Source organism: Borostomias antarcticus (assembly GCF_949987555.1).
Source record: "Borostomias antarcticus genome assembly, chromosome: 8".
NCBI classification, from domain to species: domain Eukaryota; kingdom Metazoa; phylum Chordata; class Actinopteri; order Stomiiformes; family Stomiidae; genus Borostomias; species Borostomias antarcticus.
Window position 1 is genome coordinate 8,944,513 of NC_140241.1, and position 19,363 is coordinate 8,963,875.

The window sequence follows — 19,363 nt, forward strand, 5'->3', positions numbered from 1 at the left end:
CCTGGAAAAGGCTAATAATTGCTGTCAAATGATCACTCCAGTTTATCACCGTATCCCACTACCATTTCAACTATGCACAGGAGGTTGTCTTGTGGTCATTTTCATTAAAAAATGTGAACTTTTTCGTGGACGCGCGTCGGCCAGAGAAGCTCAACTGCGCAAGTCAAAAGTAACCGGAAGGCCAGAAAAGCACAACTGCGCAAGTCAAAAGTAACCGGAAATAGTCAAATGACTACAAATTTTGCCAAGATGGCGCGGTTCAATAGGGCTTCATTGTTGATAGCGGCCAGTGAATGGAGTGGCTGTATCCAGTTTATATAATACATCCATGCCTCAACCACTTTACCAGGTGACGTCAATAAGTCTGCGCGGGCCTCAGGGTTTAGGGGGAGACATTTGGACTGGAGGGTAGAGACTCAACTCAACTCAAATTTTATTTATAAAACACATTTAAAACAACCGAGGTTGACCAAAGTGCCGTAGAGCTCCAGAGTCGCGCGGTCCAGTCTCCTCTCTCGCCTCCGGGTCCCCGAATGTGAACGATATCAAAATGTTTCACAAGAGGGAGGCAAAGTACCACTGGAGCGGAAAGTCTGGAACTTGCTTCTGCTTTGGCCGCCAAATAACCCTGCTACCGTGGGACAGCAAATAATGCCCAACAACGCCTACAGCTATGTTGCTACGTAGGCTTATCAGCCGTCATTACTAATAGGTGGTTTATTTGTATATAGCCTAGTCTAAGAGTCTGCATCCGATCATTCAACACTATATGATCTGGAAAGCTGGTTTGTGCGGTTTATACCAGGCGACCTCTTGTAACCCGTGTGATTCACCGCGGTGTCATTGACTCTTCGCGCCGTCATCAGGGAGGGGGAGTTGCGGGGGTGACGGTACCAGGCACCTATTGTTGCAAGGGAAATAATAAACCGCCTTTGACAGTGAGGTAACTATGGATTTCACATAGGCTGCTGCATCAACCAGAATTCAGGAGGCACAACAGGAAGTGGGGCAGAATGGTGACACTTTGCTTTTAGGCAGTCATTTTAATCAAGATAACTACAGTATGGTGAATGTGCTGCTTTTTTTTATTTATTTTAAATAAAGGGACCAAAGTCATCAGATTTAGAGAATATATGCATCTGTCGGGGTGTATCTCTTTGAGAGATCTTTTGTGTCTTAAAACGCCTCAAATGTAAAATACGGTACATGTAAAGAATGGTTAATATCTGAATGTCCTGGAGCAATCCAGACACCTTTTTGTGACAGCTACAAAATAGAATGGAAATGTTTGCAGATCTCAGGGCATATCTTTGTGTATTGGTTTTATCATAAGTATTCGAATACACAGAGAGACATATGTCGTTTTGCAGTTATTGTAGAAAAATATATTTATTCATGATAATCTGGGGAAGGCCCAGGCATTAGTATATTTACAATATCCATGCAAATTCATTCAAATAAATGTGTGCTTAGACTCTACTCTGCACAATATACCACCAAAATATATTATGGTAAAATGTTTTAAACTATCAACCACAGGAAATAGCAAAACTATTACAGACAGCCTATGTGACCTCAATTTTAATAAAATATATTGCTAATTCATAGTTGGATGTAAACAATAACAAACCTTTCATAATGTATTCATAAGGTGTCTAAGATATCTCTTCTGTCACATATTAACAAAACTAGTGATGTGTATCATTACACACTCTCTGGTATTCCCCTTCACGACAAGTGCTTATTCGTGCAGTCCACTACTCTTCTCATCTCTTCTCTCGTGAGGGAATGTATCCCAACTTAGTCCACGTGGCCGAAAGTAGCTCAGGCGTTTTACTCACATAGTTCAGGCTTCTAGACTAAACTACCTGCAGAAGAGCATATCAACCAGCAGTTCGAGCAGGTCGGCCTGGCCAATGACAGGCCGGAAGAACAGCTCGGTGATGAGCTTAGGAGTGATGGTCTTGAGGGTGGAGGCAGTGAGCAGGATGCGAGCGAAGCGTCCTTGGTCTCCAGGGTGAAGTGGCTGGAGGACCTCCCTGAGAGCATGGTGGGCCTCCTGCTGTAAGCCCTCGATAAACAGAGCCGCCTTTAAATCTGGTACATCTGTCCAACAGAGAAATATGAGGTGAGTAACATATAGGCTACTGTATACCAGCACTGTACTACAATCGTCACAGTGACGCAGCAATGCATTGTTGGAGTTTGACACAGTAATATGAACATATTGATGTTTTATAACACAGTTGTTTCCAATGCGCTTTACAGTGGAGTTCCTTTGAATAGTCCTGTACACATTTGATCAATGATTCATTTCCAGCACAGCATGTTGTAGATTGTCTGGTGAACTGCCCGTTACACAAGTATTTTGTATTATTACATGAATGTGAAAACTCACCTGGATTGAATATCATGGTTCCCTTGAGATAGGCATACTCCTTAGGACTCAGATCTAAACTCCAGAATTTTTTGAGGCAGGACTTGAGTTTGCTCACACCAGCCATGGTGGGCTGATCTCTCTCTGTCTCACAACGTTCTTGACTGTTCAGAAGGATTCTCTTCAGCATACTATCAGCAGGGCTGTCGATGACCTCAAAATTCAAACCCTCTTGGGCCAGACCCAGTATGAATAGTGGCGCCCAGCAACTTTGAAGAAGTGACAGCTGATCACGTGGAGGGAGCTGGTTAAAGACAGGCAGGTTCTTCATGAAATGAATGGTCTTCACCAGCACCCCTGAGGCCTCCTGGCAAATCTCTGCTGGACTTTTCAAACAGACTGGCCGCCGCATCTCGCAATTGCATCTGTGAGGCACCAAGTAGTTCAGGTTGTTGTGCTCTGGCTTGTCGCTGTGCGTGCGACTGAGGATTTTGAAAAGGATAGCATTTGAATGCCTTTCGTTGAAATCAGAACAATGACATCCGTTATCCATGGCAATCCTGTAGAGAGGAAGCGAATTCGGTTCAAACGCCTTTGTCCCTTTCACAAGACGGGCTCTTCCTTAGGTTGTGTGCAACGGTGTCGCTAACTCCCGCTGCGGCTCTCTTTATAAGCCGGACAACCCACCGAGCTGAGTGAACCTTGACCTGTCAATACTCCTCAGTGAAAAACAACTCACCCTGGCACGGCCAGGCGACAGCCTGCCCTAAAGAGATAAATAATCTTTTCCTCAATGAAAAGCAACTGATACTCCATAGCGTGTATATCAGGCGGGGTATGTCTTATCTCGCAGCCTATGTCATTAACCCAGGCTGTACCAAGCTACCAAGGACTAGGAGAGTCATCAAGCTGAACTTATATGGCCTGCAGGTTGCCAGCTCACACCTAGCAAGGTGAAAAAGAGGCCAGAGCAAATAGGAAGGGAGCACTGACCTACAGTATAAGTTAAGTCCTTGACTTACACGAACTCTTACTCAATTTACTTTCCTCATGCTTCTGGTAAAGTGGATGTAAGCCACACATCCAAATACAGGAGGCTGGATGTGTGATTAGGATAATACATTTTTAAAAAGGACAGAATTTGGACAGAATTTTTTCAATTTTGTCAGAATGATAAATAAACTGATCTAATATCTAAACAGAATCAGGAGGTAAAGAGGAGCACCATTACTTGTGACTTTGATGATGTCCTTCTATCCCTATGTATCTGCGGCAGCACATCTACAGATAAGGTGGGATGACAATGTACCATGACTTATAGTGTACTTTTGAGGACACACTACCTTAGTTTCGGAGTGTGACATATAATATTGCTGATGTTCTTTTCTGGGGAATAGGAAATCCTTCATGTTCACACATGTTTGATTATCAATGGATAAATGAACAGGAATTTTCTTACAATACCCGCTCAGCAGGTTGAAACTATCCTTCTAAACAACATTTAGCATTTTGTTAAAGTGATGTCTTAGAAAAATCAGTATAGTAGTAATAATAGTCCCCATACAGTATGTTCTCACAGTTAATTGTACACTGATATCATTGCCTGCATTACAGTTCACCAAGCAAAGCCATATTCCCCTAAATTTAATCAGCAGCATAGTGTGTGTAAAGGTCCTGGGTACAAATCTGCCTTGTTCCCAACTGGATGTACAGTATATTGTTATTATAGTAGGTAAGGATGTTAAATGGCATAATTTTACACATTTCTTTAAGTAAGTAATTTGCCATAATATGTGTTATCTTTGCAGCACCAAGCACAGGCTTGAGGCAAATTTCATTATTATTTCCTACAATTAATAAGATGTGAGCAACTGATCATTCAGCCTGACCTCACAGGCTGGATCCTTTGTAGACAGGCAGACCGGCAGGCAGATAGGCAGGCAGGCAGGCAGAAACCACAGAAAAATATTTTTCTCAGAAGCAAGGAATTGGGGTCGCCTCCCAAGGTTTTCAAATGCCTCTGGAAAATGTTTGCTTGATATCACATAGCCTAGAGTCACTGACATGCAAGTTGCTTTTGATATTTTACTAAGACACTGTAGAAATTTGGTAAATGGTCTGCACTTATATACAATATAATGCTTTTATCCAAAGCACTTTACAATGAAAACCTCTCATTCACACACACATTTACACACCAATGGCAGCAGCTGCCATGCAAGGTGCTAGCCTGCTAATTGGGAGCAACTTGTGGTTCAGTGTCCTGCCCAAGGACACTTTGACATGGACAGGAGGGGCCGGGATTCGAACCGCCAACCCTACGATCATTGGGCCGGGATTCGAACCGCCGACCCTACGATCATTGGACAACCCGCTCTACCTCCTACAGCTACAGCTGCCCCTTTTTACAGTAGATGTCTGAGGCAGAGAATACCTTCCGGTCAAGGTCGTTTCATGCAGTGAATAACCGCAGTAAAGAGATTACAGGTGCCAGCCATCGCCGGTAGCACCAGTGACCTGGATGATAACATTAGGCCTACTTAATATGTCTCTCTGCTCACTCCTGCACAGGGCACCCAGCTAAGCCCCAGAACCAAACTCTGGTTCTAACATGATGGGTGACTGTGTCTCTAGACATTAACCTACTTGATTTCACAAGTGTATATTTTTTCCCCATTGCCTATTCCTATTATGATCATTTTGTATGGTGTGGGGGGGTGACCAACTATCCATAGGATTTTTTAAATTAAAAAAGCTGACAAAATGTTAACTATAATATATAATATAACTACTAGCAATTACTTGTATATGATTGTGTGGGAGTGTGGGAGTGTGATCTGCTGCACGCTGTCCAGGCATCCAGCTGTAGTCATTCCCCAGGCAAGCTGATGCTGACCGTTGTAAAAATGCTTGCGATAAGGAGTGTGTTTATAGAGCTGAGGAGCGGGCTGTGACGAGCACGGAGGACAGACGCTTATCACTACACAGATAGTACGAAAAAATAATAAATCCTTCATTCGGGGTTGTCTTTGGTAATCCTTGGAGAAAAGGCCTCATCAGTTGTCCCAGCATGTTAATGACGTGATGACTGTTTGTAATCGTGGATGTCATTGTCTGCTGACGAACGCCCTGGCATGATTGTTCACATGCTTTATCACCTCGAAGACATGTTCATCTGACCTAACAAAGTTTATTGTAAACTGTATTGCCCCCCCAAAAAAGAGGACATTGTATTGATGTTACAGTGTAATTAAAGGCATGTAACGTCAGTTGCAATTAAACTCAGAGTAGGCCTACATTAGTTTGCAAAAAAACTATTTCCCAGAACAGTATTTCCCCTCCTAAAATCAGGGACAGGAATCTCCCTCTCTCTCTCTCTCTTTCACTCTCGGGTCAATGAACTCCTGATGGTGGGTTACAGGAACCTGTCTGTGTGGTGGACATGACTCTTGGCCTTGACCCTCAACTAGGCTACCTTAACAAAGGTCAGTCTTCACAAGGGCACTAGCGTTACATCGCCCTCTTGTGACGTTGAAAGTCTAGTCAGTCAATGTCATTGGACGACATCCTCCCTGGTGACACATGCGTGACTGGGTTGAAAGGAGGATTATTCAGCCTCAGCAAAGATTGTTTGCCCAGTGACTGAGCTAACAGCTTCTGGTTTGTATAAGGGAGCCAGCGACTATTTACCGTTCATTCAAGTGTGTTTACCATGATATCAAACATCAACATCCCAAACATCCTTTAATAAAGTCACGACACTCTCCAAATGCAATGTCACTAGATCTAATCTATTCCACTATGGCTCCATTTGATCTTCTCATAATTGTGTGTCCTACATTATGTGTCCACATTCTACAGAGCAGGGCCTGTGTGTAGTGGGGACAATGTCAACCACTACAGCATAGGCTAGCTGAAACACTGAAACAAGGACAATAAAAACAGCCATGAGCTGCTCATTATCAATCTTGGCTGAAACACACTTCATATGTTACTTATTTGGAGAATGTTTGCCAACCACACACCTCTAATAATAGGCTATTACATTACTGCACAGGCCTTATCAATCAGTTCCACCCATACACACAGGATGTGTCATTGGTGTCAGCCCTCCAAGGCCCCGAGGACACTAGTTTAATTAGATATAGTTTAATTGGCTCTACTCAAAATAGCTGTCATAAAAGCAGATCTGAAGGCCAAAGAGAGAAATGAAAATGCCAGATTAACTTTGGTAACCCACATGACAGGTATCATATACCGGTAATTATGTCTGAATGAGACTGTAAAAAAAAAAACAGCAACATATTTTCATGGTTCATGGTGAAAGATCATGGCATTTCATTGTAAATTATTCTTTAAAGTCCAGGTTAACCCAGTTCAAATTTTTGTTATGAGCTTCACACACCACAGGAAAACATGTCATTAACCACCCAGCCAAATCTGAGTGATTAAAAATGTCGCTAAGTATATAAAATAAGGCTTCAAAATCGGTTAAAAATCAGCAGCATTCTCTGGTCTGAGACTGTGGGGGCGTGTCTGCTGAAGGCACCGAAGCCACACCCAATTGCGTGGGGAGGGGGTGTGGAGGGAAGAACCTGTCAAATAGTACCGTTCTCTGGTCTGCATATTGTCACACTGGCACGCCGTCTCTTTTGTGACAGGAAGGCACAGCTTTGTGAAAACAGAGAGGAGTTGAAATTACACTTGTCTAATGAGTCAAACGCACAGATGCTTCCTCCTAACCTACCTCCTGACAAACAACACAGGTAAAACTGTAGCTACTCTATACCAACGCGCCAGTGTTACTGCCCTTAGATGCAAAATACAAAAACAGGCAACGAGGAATGTATGAGTCTGTCCCTATTTTCTCCCTGCCACCTCTGGACCCATTCCTATCCCTCCCAGGCGATCCTGTCGTCCCTTGGGATCAATGGAAAAAGTTGTTTAAAATGTACCTTTTAGTCACTGTCTTGAACAGCGCTGATAGCGCGAAGAAGCGTACACTACCGGAGTTGATAATCGGGACAGACTCATCCACTCTCGTTGGCAATGTTATGTGTGTGAATAACGAGCACTCGGCTTCAACTTTCCCGCAACATATCCAACAGAACTGGAATGTTCAGCCAGTAGCCGCCGAGCACCGCTTCACTGGGAGAGGGTGCGTCTTTCTCCAGCTGCAGCTGGTCTACCTAACCATCCCCCTCGCTCCCGCCTCCCGGTCTCCCGCTGGAGAAATATACTGTTACCATTACCGGTGAACCCATACGCACATCAGGTGCCACAAATATGGCAGGCAGTTTCTGTATAGTTAACGCTTATAGTCATAATATATCATCCGTAACGTTATTTGGTGGGTGGTCGCCTGGTCGGTGCTGCTAGCTATGTTAGCTAGACTAAGGTTATATACACACTCCCATCTGCAACAAGCTACATAGCTAATGTTAGCTATAATTCCTCCTAAGATTACATATAATTCATCATAGCTGACATTACCAAATAAATGTCAAGACACGTTTTGTAGATTAACGTAGCAGTGTATTTTCCTATTGCTTACGTTACCTAGCTAACGTTATAACGTTAATTAGCTATAAGCACACAAGGCAGCGGTGTCGGCACCAAAGGTTGATGCGACAGGAGGAGAATGGAGGCCGGGGAGGGAGATGGTTGGCTCCGCCGAATTCACCAGGACCAGTCGTGAGTCCGTGAAACCCAAAATATTATAATTGCAGAAGCTTTCGGGAGTGAAATGTTTGCTGCAGAGGCGGGCGCTAGCGGTGACAGACTCCTCTGTAACACCATGGCTCTTCAAAAATGCTAACCATTTGCTTCTCATTTCAGCTTTACTCAGGAGTTGAAAGAAGGAGATCTTATCATCCCATTCCTGCTGGCATCCAGGAAGGATGCATTTTCGTTTAGTTCTATGCATAGGCATTGCTAACTAAGAAAAACTAGCTAATTCTAGACTGTTGGTTAAAACTAGCTAATTCTAGACTCAAGATTGAGCAGGAGAACCGAAGATTCAAATCCATTCTAGCTTTATATAGTGTTAGGGCGGGGATATGCTTAGAACACCGCTCTACGTCATCCGGTACCGTTTTAAGCCCGCCCAGAAAATCCAGAAATCAAAACTGGTCAAAAACACAAAACTGGTCTAACTTCACAATTCAGTACTACACATGGTTCATCCCATTTTTACATGTTATCAGCAATGCATCACTAACACATAGAATGTGTTTTCAAGCAAATCTCTGATTTTGGTTAACTGGGACTTTAAGGGTAGACACTACAGTCAAAATTGTGTTTTTTCTTCCGAACTTCAATTTTCAGGTTTTTCGATATTCTCCTACTATGTTAACATCAGGGTTGGGAAGGTTACTTTTAAAAAGTAATCCCTTACAGTTACAAGTTACTTGTGAAAAATTGTAGTCAGTAACGTAATCCGATTACCACAATTTAAAAGTAAAGTAAGGGATTACTTTCAGTTACTTTTGGATTACTTTAAATAAAATGTAGGCTACTGTGTATTTCACCAGATATAAAATGTACTGTGTATTTCACCAGAAATCCTACATTATTTATTCTTTTTCTGTGTTCTAGAGCTGACAACATAGCTAAACAGCAGTTGCCCAGCGCCCGCCCAGTTAGAGCAAGTGTTAATGCCAAGAGGTTAGGGTGCGTGTCATCTTGCCTTGGCTAGTAGCCTAATTTGCAGTCTGCAAAACACGACAGTCGTTGCTAATGTAGCTAACGTTAGGTGTAAACGTCGGAGCCAGGTCTAAACTCCAGCTCTAATGCATTCTAAGCAGCTGTGATTGGCGCTATTCAGCTATACAGCTTGCCAGTGGACACAGCCTTATATATTATGGATAAAGCACCCACTGAGCTCTTGAATAAGGGTGCGTTCGTTTATAACTGGGAGGTGGCAAATTGCGACTTGCTACTAGGAATGATTAAATAAAACGCTGCATGAACTCGCACTTCCTCGTCGCAAATTCGGATATGTGTCTCAGCCTCCAGTTGCCGGCTGGTGTCAATATCATATCATATCATCATCGTATCATTCGCTATAGCTCGAATGCACACAGGTCGGAGGTAGGTATTTTGCCACTTGCGACTTGCCACCTCCGACCACAAACGAACGCACCATAACACCGACAGGCACTATTGAGTGAAAATAATATGAATGGGCGCTTGGGTCTGGTTTTCTGGTTGAACATTAGTGCTATACTGTAGAAGCCTACTGCTAGCTAATTTAGCTGTCAGTGGAAGTAAGGTTAACGTTAGCTACCCTAAAGTTTGACATTAGCTAACGTTAACTGACCGGCAAATGTTTTTTCAGGTTGGACATTGAGTCCTTGGGCGTCGAGGCAAATGGCTGGGAGGCATAGTTTACACTGTGCTGTAATATTGTTGTGGTTCTGTGACAGGTAAATAAAAAAAATGCTGGTATTTCCAGGATTTTAATGCACATTGCGGTATTTCTGCCATGATGCCCGTGCTGCTCGCTGTCTGTCTGGCAGCTGTGGTCCAACGAGCACATCAGTGGGAATCTTGTTGGCGCGTTGCGCGCAATTGGTATTACTAGCCTACTTCTTTTTTTCTTTTTTTTAAGCTATTTTGTAAAACTGATGAGGAGGCGAGGGGTGATTGTAATCACGCCTGTAATCCCCGTTACTATGCAAATGTAACTGTAATCTAGATTACATATTTTAAATTGTACTGTAACGGATTACAGTTACTGTTTTTTGTAATCTGATTACGTAAAGGCGTTACATGTAATCCGTTACTCCCCAACCCTGGTTAACATGTATAGCCTACTACCACTACATTAACAGAGAAATGGCGAGACTAGATTGAAAACAGCTATTTTTCAAATTGTTGTACCTGTGAAATAAGCATATGAATTCATAATGCTTATCGGCCATTTTCTTAAAATTACGTTTTTTCAGTACCTGACGTCAACTTTAAGCATGACTTTATTCATTGTTTAGATAGTAGGTACCGAAATATATGCACATTTATGCATATTTAATGAGTTATTTCCTAATTTGCATACCTTAACTTTTTTGGGAGAGAAAGTGTAATACAAAAAAACATTTCTCTTGATGTGAAGATTAAACTGGTAAAAATGCATGAGGATAGCTTTAAAGGAAAAATAATATTAAAGTTGAATAATATTCAACTGTAGTGTCTCGGGATCCCCTTAATGGTAAAAAAAAAATAAAAAAAATATCAGAATGTGTTTTGATGTTTTTTATTATTTCAATAATCTACCTCTAATTGATATGATTTATTTCACTTTTAGGAGATAGCCTACTCTGATTAAACCATGGAGGTATGGATTATGATTAAAAGTTGCAAAGACGTATTAAACAGAATGTACGTTACATGTGTAGCCTACTTCCGATGTGTAATTTCCGTTTACGACATGTCTGGGACAAATTTCCCCAGAGGACCCCTATATATTTAAGATTCAAGATATATATTGTAGTAACTACCTATATTAAATCAATATAACTAATTACCTACTTAAAACTGGTAAATGTATTTACTATTAAACCACAGTAGTAAATTGCATGATTTATTCAGAGACTAAAAGACAAAAAAAAATCTGACTGTCCTCTGAGTAGATGGGATCTAGACGCGTCTTGCTCTCTTTAGCGTAAACAACAATGGCGAATTCTTCCAGCAGCCCGGCTGTATATTTAGCTGTTAGTAATATCCCTGCTGCCTTTCGATCTGCAGACCTTCGAAACTATTTCAGCCAGTTTATCGAAAGTGGCGGTTTCTTGTGTTTCCACTACCGACACCGTCCTGAGGTGTTGAGGGGGTCCGAAGCTGATGGTGACATTAACGATACCCGGGTAGATCAGACAAGGCACAGACCGACGGAAGAACCAAATACCGAGGGACTTTCGAACTCTTTGGAGATAGCTGGGAGTGATTCCTCATCAAAAGGCCTGACATGTTGTTGTGTAGTCTCGGCACATTCCCCAGAGGCTGACCGATTTGTCAAAATGTATGCGGGAAATCAATGGATCGACTCGAAAGGGAACTGGCTGGCCAGACGTTGTGTGATTAAAAGAATAAAAGTATCTAATCCCACAGGCAAGTCAATACATTTCAGCCATATTTACTAGCTACAGGGTATATCCTTACCCTACCCACACTCTACCTAACACAGTCCAAACTGACTCATAAGTGATCAGTGGGTAATAATGTTAGACAGATTTAATATTTAATCTAATATAATCTAAATTATAATTTAATCTGTTGTTTCTGTTGCAGCGCCATTCATGAAGGATAACGAATGTAAATCTATGTTTCAGATGAGTGTGGATTCCCCTACAGGACCAAGTCAGAACAGAGGCGCCGCATCGCGTTAACAGAACGGTTCACAGAGGCGGATCTCCGAGGCTTACCAGAGCTGAGCCCACCGGCCCTGATGCCTGCCGGTAACGTAGGCACGACGGTGAAGGTGTTCCTGCAACTCATCCAGTCGTGCCGGCTGCCTCCGCGGCTTATCCGCAAGCTGGGCCTCACCTTCCCCAAGACCAGCTCCAACCGCCGCTACGGCAACGTGCCTTTCCAGTACCACAGCACCAGCACGGTGCTGGCCACAGAGGAGAACGTGTTCACGGCAGACGGGCGTGAGATATCTGGTCCTGGGAGCGTCGCACCTCCACCCTCGGGCACGCTGCCGCAGGGGCCACGAGAGCATCTCCCTCCGGCCACAGAGACACCAGACCCGGGGGAGAAGGATGTCCAGTCAGATGCGGATGATGTGGGTGATACTTGTCGAGGGTAGTTAGGAGGATAGATGAATTCCTGTAGTTTCTTAAAATGAAAAAGTTTATCATGTTGAGTGAATAACGTGGAAAAAGACAGTGACACATTTTACTTTGAAAATAAGAAAAGGTAAAAGAAAATGCATTGAAGAAATAAGAGCAGTAGAACTTCAGAGATTGGAACCCATCTGGAAAGAGGAAATGTTCGCAGCTGAAAGCGATATAAAAGTACACCAAATTTACCAAACAAAATATTTATTTTGTTTACACTTAAAATAAATCAACAGATACTCTCTATAACAATCAGAAAGGCATTTAAATTGCAATCAAATAACCAACTATACTTGCGTTTTGCGCAAACAATTTTGTCACGTTACAGTAAAATGTTCAATTTGACGGCTACTTCCGGTTTTGACACCCGTTCATTTGGTTGACTAGACTTTTCAGATCTCTGAGTTTCCACCATGTTGTTTGCTGTTCTAGGATGATGACCGCTGTGAGGAGTGGGAGCGCCACGAGGCCCTGCACGAGGACGTGACGAGCCAGGAGCGCAGCAAGGAAAGGCTGTACGAGGAGGAGATCGAGCTGAAGTGGGAGAAGGGAGGCTCCGGCCTTGTCTTCTACACGGACGCACAGTACTGGCATGAGGAGGAAGGAGGTATGTTACCGGCTGTAGCTGCTCTGATTTTCCCTTCTTTAGAGCATTTCTGTCTTTCAATAAAGTATGTTTGCACCTTAAACCAGATATTTATTATTTTATATTCCCTCTCCTTTTCCTAGATTTTGATGAACAAACAGCTGATGACTGGGATGTGGACATGAGTGTTTACTATGATAAAGGTAAACCAAGTTTGCATGTTGAGCCCAACTTAGTCAATTACATGGCTGATTTGAAGACATGGTGAATAGTTTCTTATTTGAGGGGTAAGGTGTTGTAGGCTAGTAATTCAGTTTGCTGTCTATGGAGCACAATGTCTTCACTCTCCATTGCAGACGGAGGGGACATGGACTCCCGCGACTACGTTCGCATGCGCTATGAGAAGAGGCTGAGGGATGGCCTTGAGGACAGTTCTGGACACGTCCAACCAATCGGCATCTTTGAGAAGTTCACAAAGGTATGTTAAAAGCATAAGTAACCAACATCTTTTTTTTCTTTTTTTAAACCTTTGAATATGACCAGGTCATCTGCAAAATTGTAAAAATATCTTTAAAAAAAAAAAAAAATCCAACATTCCAACACTTCCTGAAAGCTGAGAAACTGTGCTTTCTAGGAATATAGGGAAAATCCAATAATATTCGGAATGTTGGCGCTGTACTTTCAGGGTTAAAAGCGTTAAAGTTTAAAACCTGGCTTATGGATAATGTAGAATCATATGAATTTGAGCCTGTAATTACTGACTCCTAGTAATGTTTTTTCTTTACTCTAGTAGTGTTGGGTTATTGTTGAAGGATGTTTAGTTTATATGTTTAGTTATTGTGGTTTGCTTATTGTTGGATGTTGTCTAGCCATGTGCTCCTCCTCCACCTGTCATCACATCAAGGTATACAATGGAAACAAGTCTGAGACTTGACTGTGCTATCCTTGACTATGTTTTTTTAAACCATCATGTGTGGTTTTAATTGTTCTATTGTCAAATAAACACAAAACTATAGGTAGGGAAGTTCTTTTGCCAATCTTACTGTATAAACAGCACAGGTTTTCTGTCTTGTATTGTACTTAATTATTTCTGCGTGTTTCTCCGTGTTCAGGGGGTTGGTCGCCGTGTGATGGAGAAGCAGGGCTGGAGGGAGGGGGAGGGGCTGGGGAACAGCCAAGCAGGAATCCCTGAAGCCCTGGATAACGAAGGACAGCATCCCAAATGCAAGAGGGGATTTGGGTGAGTGAAATACCTGGGAACAGTAACTACAGAGATCAATGTATCTCAGATTTATGTATGATCTATAAGCTACCGGCGTGCAGTCCATTTGAAACTCAATCAAAAATACAATATTCTGTTTTGTGCAGGTATCATGGTGAGAAGCTGAGCTCCTACCCTGTGAAAAAGGCCAAAACAGACTTCCACATTTCCACAAAATATGATAAACCCAGAGACATTGACCAAGGGGACAGCCTAATGAGACGCCAACCAACCACCAGCATGAAATACAAAGAGTGGCAGGCAGGGGGCACCATTGGGCCAAAAAGATGACAGTAGTTTATCAGAATCAGAATCCGTTTATTGCTATGCAGTTTTATAATTCACATACGCTCAGTTTTCTTAACAATTTGTATTTTATGTAATTATTGTAATAAAACAACAATTATTTCAAATTGCGTCATATGTACACTACCTCAAATTGCCAATGATACAATACCCTCTTAATGCAGCGTCGAACAACATGGACTTTTATTTTGACACAATAACCCGGAAGTACCTGCATGCCCAACAACCAAGAGCGGCAAGTAGTGAAGTGCGTGCTGTGTTGGTAGCTAGCTACATTTAATGAATTTGTTATTGCTACGCATAGTTAGTGATAGTTAGCACACACCTGCATTAAAGTCAATTGGGCTGTTAGGAAAGTCTGCTGGCAATAGCGCGAGTTAGCTAAAGTTACGCTAAAGTTAGTTATGCTATGTAACGTTAGCTAACGTCAGAGTAGGCTGTGTAGCCGTAACCCGATAGCTAAACGTCTTTATAGTTATCCAACAAGGGGGATGTTGTGGAGTCGCATCTAACTTAGCTAGCTAGACAAACAGTGCTTCGTCACATTCGGTCTTCAGTTGCCCCTCTCTCCTCAAATGTGACCTGTCAAACATGCAGCAAGCAACCCTGTCTACCGTTACCCAGCCAACACAACCTCCATCCTTACGCTTTGGCCAAGTGGTCATAGGACCTCCCGGGTCTGGTAAAACCACCTACTGCCATGGAATGCAGGAGTTTTTGGGACACCTTGGACGTAAAGTAGTTGTGGTGAACATGGACCCTGCAAACGAGGGTCTACCCTATCCCTGTGCTGTGAACATTTCAGAGCTGGTCACTCTTGACGACGTGATGGAGGGCTTGAAGCTCGGGCCCAATGGTGGACTTCTGTATTGTATGGAGTATCTCGAAGCAAATTTGGACTGGCTCGAAGCCAAGTTAAAACAGCACAGTGATTGTTATTTCCTGTTCGACTGCCCCGGTCAGGTGGAGCTTTACACGCACCATAGCTCCCTGAAGAACATCCTCACCCAGCTGGCAAAGTGGAACTTCAGGGTGAGCATCGATAATGGATTGTCCGAGTGCAATATTGCCAACTCCTCTGTTGGCTCTCCCAGAAATAGCTGGATGACGTGATTAACTATTTTACATAATATGCAATTCTGAAAGAGGCAAAATGAATATAAAAGGCTGACCAGGTAGTTTACAACTAACTATTTACGTATTTTCAAACTTCAAAATGCTGCTAAACTTTCAGGCAGCTTGTGCTCATAGCAAGCGTCCAGACAGCCTAGACCATGGGTTCCCAAACTCCATCAATGTGGGCCTCCCCTCTGAAAACAGTGACACCCGCGCCCAACCCCCCAAATGTGTCCATTATGCAAGGCAGCGTTAGCTAGCCCATAACGTTACACAGCTAAGTTAGCTCGGTGGCACCTGTTGCTAGTTAACGTTATGACGTTTTCGCACAATACATTCATGCCTGCGGGGGGAGGCTCTCATCACTATCCACTAATTTGGTATACATCTCTCCCATTATTTATTTCGATCTTCTGAGCTTTAAAATCACGTTTAATTCATAAAAACCATAGACATTTCAAAAATAAAAAAACATGTTTTTCCTTTATACATTTTTTTCTAACCATCCCTCCGCGCCTCCCCTGAATTTCTGTGGGGCCCCCAGGGGAGGCCCGCCTCACAATTTGGGAATGTTGGCCTAGACCATATCGGACATACGAGATGGAGTTTAGGGTCTGCAAGGACATCCGATTTCTACGTTTGTTTTTGACCACACTCATCTGTCTCAAAACCCTTGGCAAGGACAACACAGACACAGTAGCCATGGCAACCTCCTGAAACGGGTTGATGCCAGCCGCATTCCTAAACTGCCATCTCCCAAAGCCCACTGTATTATTTGGCTGTCGTAAGCTCTGTTGTGACGTGAACCGTGAAACGGGATATGTTAAGATGCTTTTGCAGAACTTTGTCAACACAATCATTCCCAAAATGACCAGAAAAACTCGCTAGATTACTCGCTGAGCTCTTTTGACTAATTAAGTCGCCAAGGGGATCCGGGAAGTTGCCAGTTATAGTGACAAAGTCGCCAAGTTGTCAACACCGTCTGAATGAAATGTGGAGGAGCTGGTGAAACTCACTCCTCAAAGGAGCGCTGACAGTCCCTCCAAGCGGGATGTGAGTTTATAGACAAACTGCTTGCTAGAGGGATGTTTGGCCATCGTGCTGTTGTCACGATCAGTATTTTAAGTGTTCAGGGATGAGTTCTCCATCCCTAACTACATTACATTACATTAGTCATTTAGCAGATGCTTTTTTTCAAAGCGACTTACAATAATTGCATTTAACGTTCATGTTCTTGTGAGTTCTGATGAGTAGTAGTACACTGACTTCCTATGTTAGGTTATTGTAAGTCGCTTTGGAAAGAAGCATCTGCGTCTGCTAAATTACTGTAATGTAATGTAACGTAGGTAGCCAGTGTACTAGGCTACTCGCCAGAACTCACAAGTGCATCTCCTTTCTAAACAAGTGACTAAGAGCATAATCTAACTAAGTCCCTTCCTCCTCAACCCTGTCAGCTGGCTTCGGTCCACCTTGTGGACTCTCATTACTGTGCAGACCCAGCCAAGTTCATCTCAGTGCTGTGCACCTCCCTGTCCACTATGCTGCATGTGGAGCTGCCCCATGTCAATGTCCTCTCCAAGATGGACCTCATCGAGCAGTACGGAAAACTAGGTAAGCTGATGAGAGAATGCTTGCCTTTTGAGACCATCCTGATCTCGCGAGCTCCGTTCTGTTTCTCTCGCAAATCAGTCTGGATGCTCTCCATAGAGATACGCTTGTGCCAGATCGGAAAACGATCTAGCCGATCAGCCTTCTAAGAGGAAATTCAAGCAGCTACAGTGGGCGGGTTTAGGTGTGACGATAGCGAGGAGTGGGTGAAGTTAGCGCGTGATTTATCCAGTCACATGCCAAGTAATTTTGAAAGTGCCTGCACTTTTCCAAACAGTTTCCAACGGATAGTTCCCAGATGGAGTAATGCAAAGCAAGCCATCTGGCACGTCAGGTTAAGGGAATGCTATTGTATTACGCAAATCAATTTACCCATGAAAACAGAGTTTTGCTCTTTAAATGTTATCACAATTGATACAGCCTTGAGATGAGCTGAATGTTTCTTTCTTTCTTTCTTTCTTTCTTTCTTTCTTTCTTTCTTTCTTTCTTTCTTTCTTTCTTTCTTTCTTTCTTTCTTTCTTTCTTTCTCGGCTCAGCGTTTAACCTAGACTTCTACACGGAGGTCTTAGACCTGACCTACCTGGTGGATCACCTAGCAGCTGACCCTTTCTTCAAAAAGTTCCACCACCTGAACGAGAAACTGGCAGAGGTGATACAAGACTACAGTCTTGTCTCCTTCGTCCCTCTCAACGTACAGGTGGGAAACATCTATTGTTCCTGGCTACAAAAAGAATACAGAATACAGTGCCGTACAATATAGACGGTATGAGTAAAACATACATGTAGTTGAATCAGAATCAATTTTATTGCCAGGTAGGTTTTTACACATACTATGAATTTGTTGGTTACAGTTGGCGAACAAAATTGATGGATAGACAACATTAGCAATGTGCCAATGTAGGAACATCCCAAGTGGAAGTGTGTTGAATATGAACTGACGTGTGACCGAGCTGGGTTCTCTCTCCAGGACAGAGAGAGCATGGCGCAGGTCCTGCGGACGGTGGACAAGGCTAACGGCTGCTGTTTCGGGGACCTGGAGGAGAGGAACCTGCAGGCCATGATGTCAGCCGCTGTGGGGGCCGACTTCCAGTTCAGCTCGTATCCTTTTCTCACAGCTGCCACTTGATGGGGGCGAGCTATGGCTCAGGAGGTAGAGCAGGTCGTCCAATCATCGTAGGATCCTCCCGCCCACATGTCGATGTCCTTGGGCTAGACACTGAACCCCAAATTGCTCCCAATGAGTTTGCTAGCACCTTGCATGGCAGCTGCCGCCATTGGTGTGTGAATGAGAGGCCATTATAAAGCGCTTTGGATAAAAGTGCTATACAAGTGCAGTCCATTTACCATTTAATGACTGCTTTTATGCTTTTGACCAAATCGAATTGTTGCAACACCTGCTTGTCTGTTTGCTAATATATGTATATTATAAATACAACGTTGTGTGTGCTATCTTAATTAGCTCTGGGTGGTAGAAACTAATCTATAGACTGCACTTGTCTTTCTTCTTTAACACCTTTCCCTCAGAACTCTAGGAGTGCAGGAGAGGTATGTTGGAACAGATGACAAGACTTTGGAAGAGGAGGTGATGGACCTGTAGACCATAAACACAAGTGGACGAATATAAGTGATCTTGTTCCTGCACTGCCTGAGAACAACGGTACCGTCTGACATTAATACTGTGAAAGTATCACGGAACTAGGACACAGGGCCCCAACATTACATAGTTTCTTCAAACATGCTAGCAACAATACTAATGGATATGAAGTATGTGTTTTTGGAAATTGTATTAATAAAAAACTGCAAGAAAACTGCACGTTTCCTCTGTGTCTTTGTGGAGGGTAGTAGGGAATGCAATATATTGCTGCTCCACAGAATTGTATTGTACTCTTTCAGCACCAACTGGACTTTTCACAACAAATTTGCAGAAGTGGTGTGAAAGCTCATGCTGTTGCTAATTGATGTATTTCCAATATGCATGGACCTGTATGACTACAGTAACGTTAGCAAAGTACAGAATGGAAAAAAACAAAATAATGTTCGAATTCGGGTTTTCTTAACCAGTATGTCCAGGAGGTGGCATCAGGACCATCCAAATCCACTTCCCAGATCCCTAAAGCTCTACTCCGGCTTTTCCTTATGGCCAGAGCATAACGAAGTCAGGCGGGGAGAGGAAGCAACATTAAATCTGTGTTTCTGCACAACTGGCCCCTGTGTATGGTCTCAGGGATGGACGGCCTGTGTCTAAGCAACCAGACCTTATAGTTTGCTGG

At 43.1% G+C, this 19,363-nt stretch overlaps 3 protein-coding genes across 4 annotated transcripts; 2 read left to right on the forward strand and 1 right to left on the reverse strand.

The window, feature by feature from the left end:
* Window positions 1–1,413: 1,413 nt before the first annotated feature.
* nr0b2a (nuclear receptor subfamily 0, group B, member 2a) lies at window positions 1,414–3,012 on the reverse strand. The gene is made up of 2 exons (XM_084442402.1): window positions 2,399–3,012; window positions 1,414–2,106 (listed from the first exon to the last, which is right to left on the reverse strand). Exons 1-2 carry the CDS (start codon window positions 2,928–2,930, stop codon window positions 1,865–1,867), a joined length of 774 nt encoding a protein of 257 aa, XP_084298528.1. The 5' UTR covers window positions 2,931–3,012; the 3' UTR covers window positions 1,414–1,864.
* gpatch3 (G patch domain containing 3) lies at window positions 1,990–14,408 on the forward strand (the record flags this gene model as incomplete). 2 transcript variants are annotated; one of them, XM_084442398.1, is made up of 7 exons in its annotated part: window positions 1,990–2,128; window positions 11,707–12,161; window positions 12,649–12,823; window positions 12,946–13,005; window positions 13,159–13,280; window positions 13,915–14,042; window positions 14,171–14,408. In XM_084442398.1, the coding sequence occupies 6 exons, from the start codon at window positions 11,823–11,825 to the stop codon at window positions 14,352–14,354; spliced, it is 1,008 nt and encodes a 335-aa protein (XP_084298524.1). In that variant the 3' UTR covers window positions 14,355–14,408. The 2 variants fall into 2 exon arrangements, with proteins under 2 accessions (XP_084298524.1, XP_084298523.1); XM_084442397.1 differs by lacking the exon at window positions 1,990–2,128 and adding an exon at window positions 11,050–11,485.
* Window positions 14,409–14,613: 205 nt separating this feature from the next.
* gpn2 (GPN-loop GTPase 2) lies at window positions 14,614–18,885 on the forward strand. The gene is made up of 5 exons (XM_084442401.1): window positions 14,614–15,401; window positions 16,940–17,096; window positions 17,630–17,790; window positions 18,061–18,191; window positions 18,618–18,885. The coding sequence occupies exons 1-5, from the start codon at window positions 14,961–14,963 to the stop codon at window positions 18,688–18,690; spliced, it is 963 nt and encodes a 320-aa protein (XP_084298527.1). The 5' UTR covers window positions 14,614–14,960; the 3' UTR covers window positions 18,691–18,885.
* Window positions 18,886–19,363: the final 478 nt, after the last annotated feature.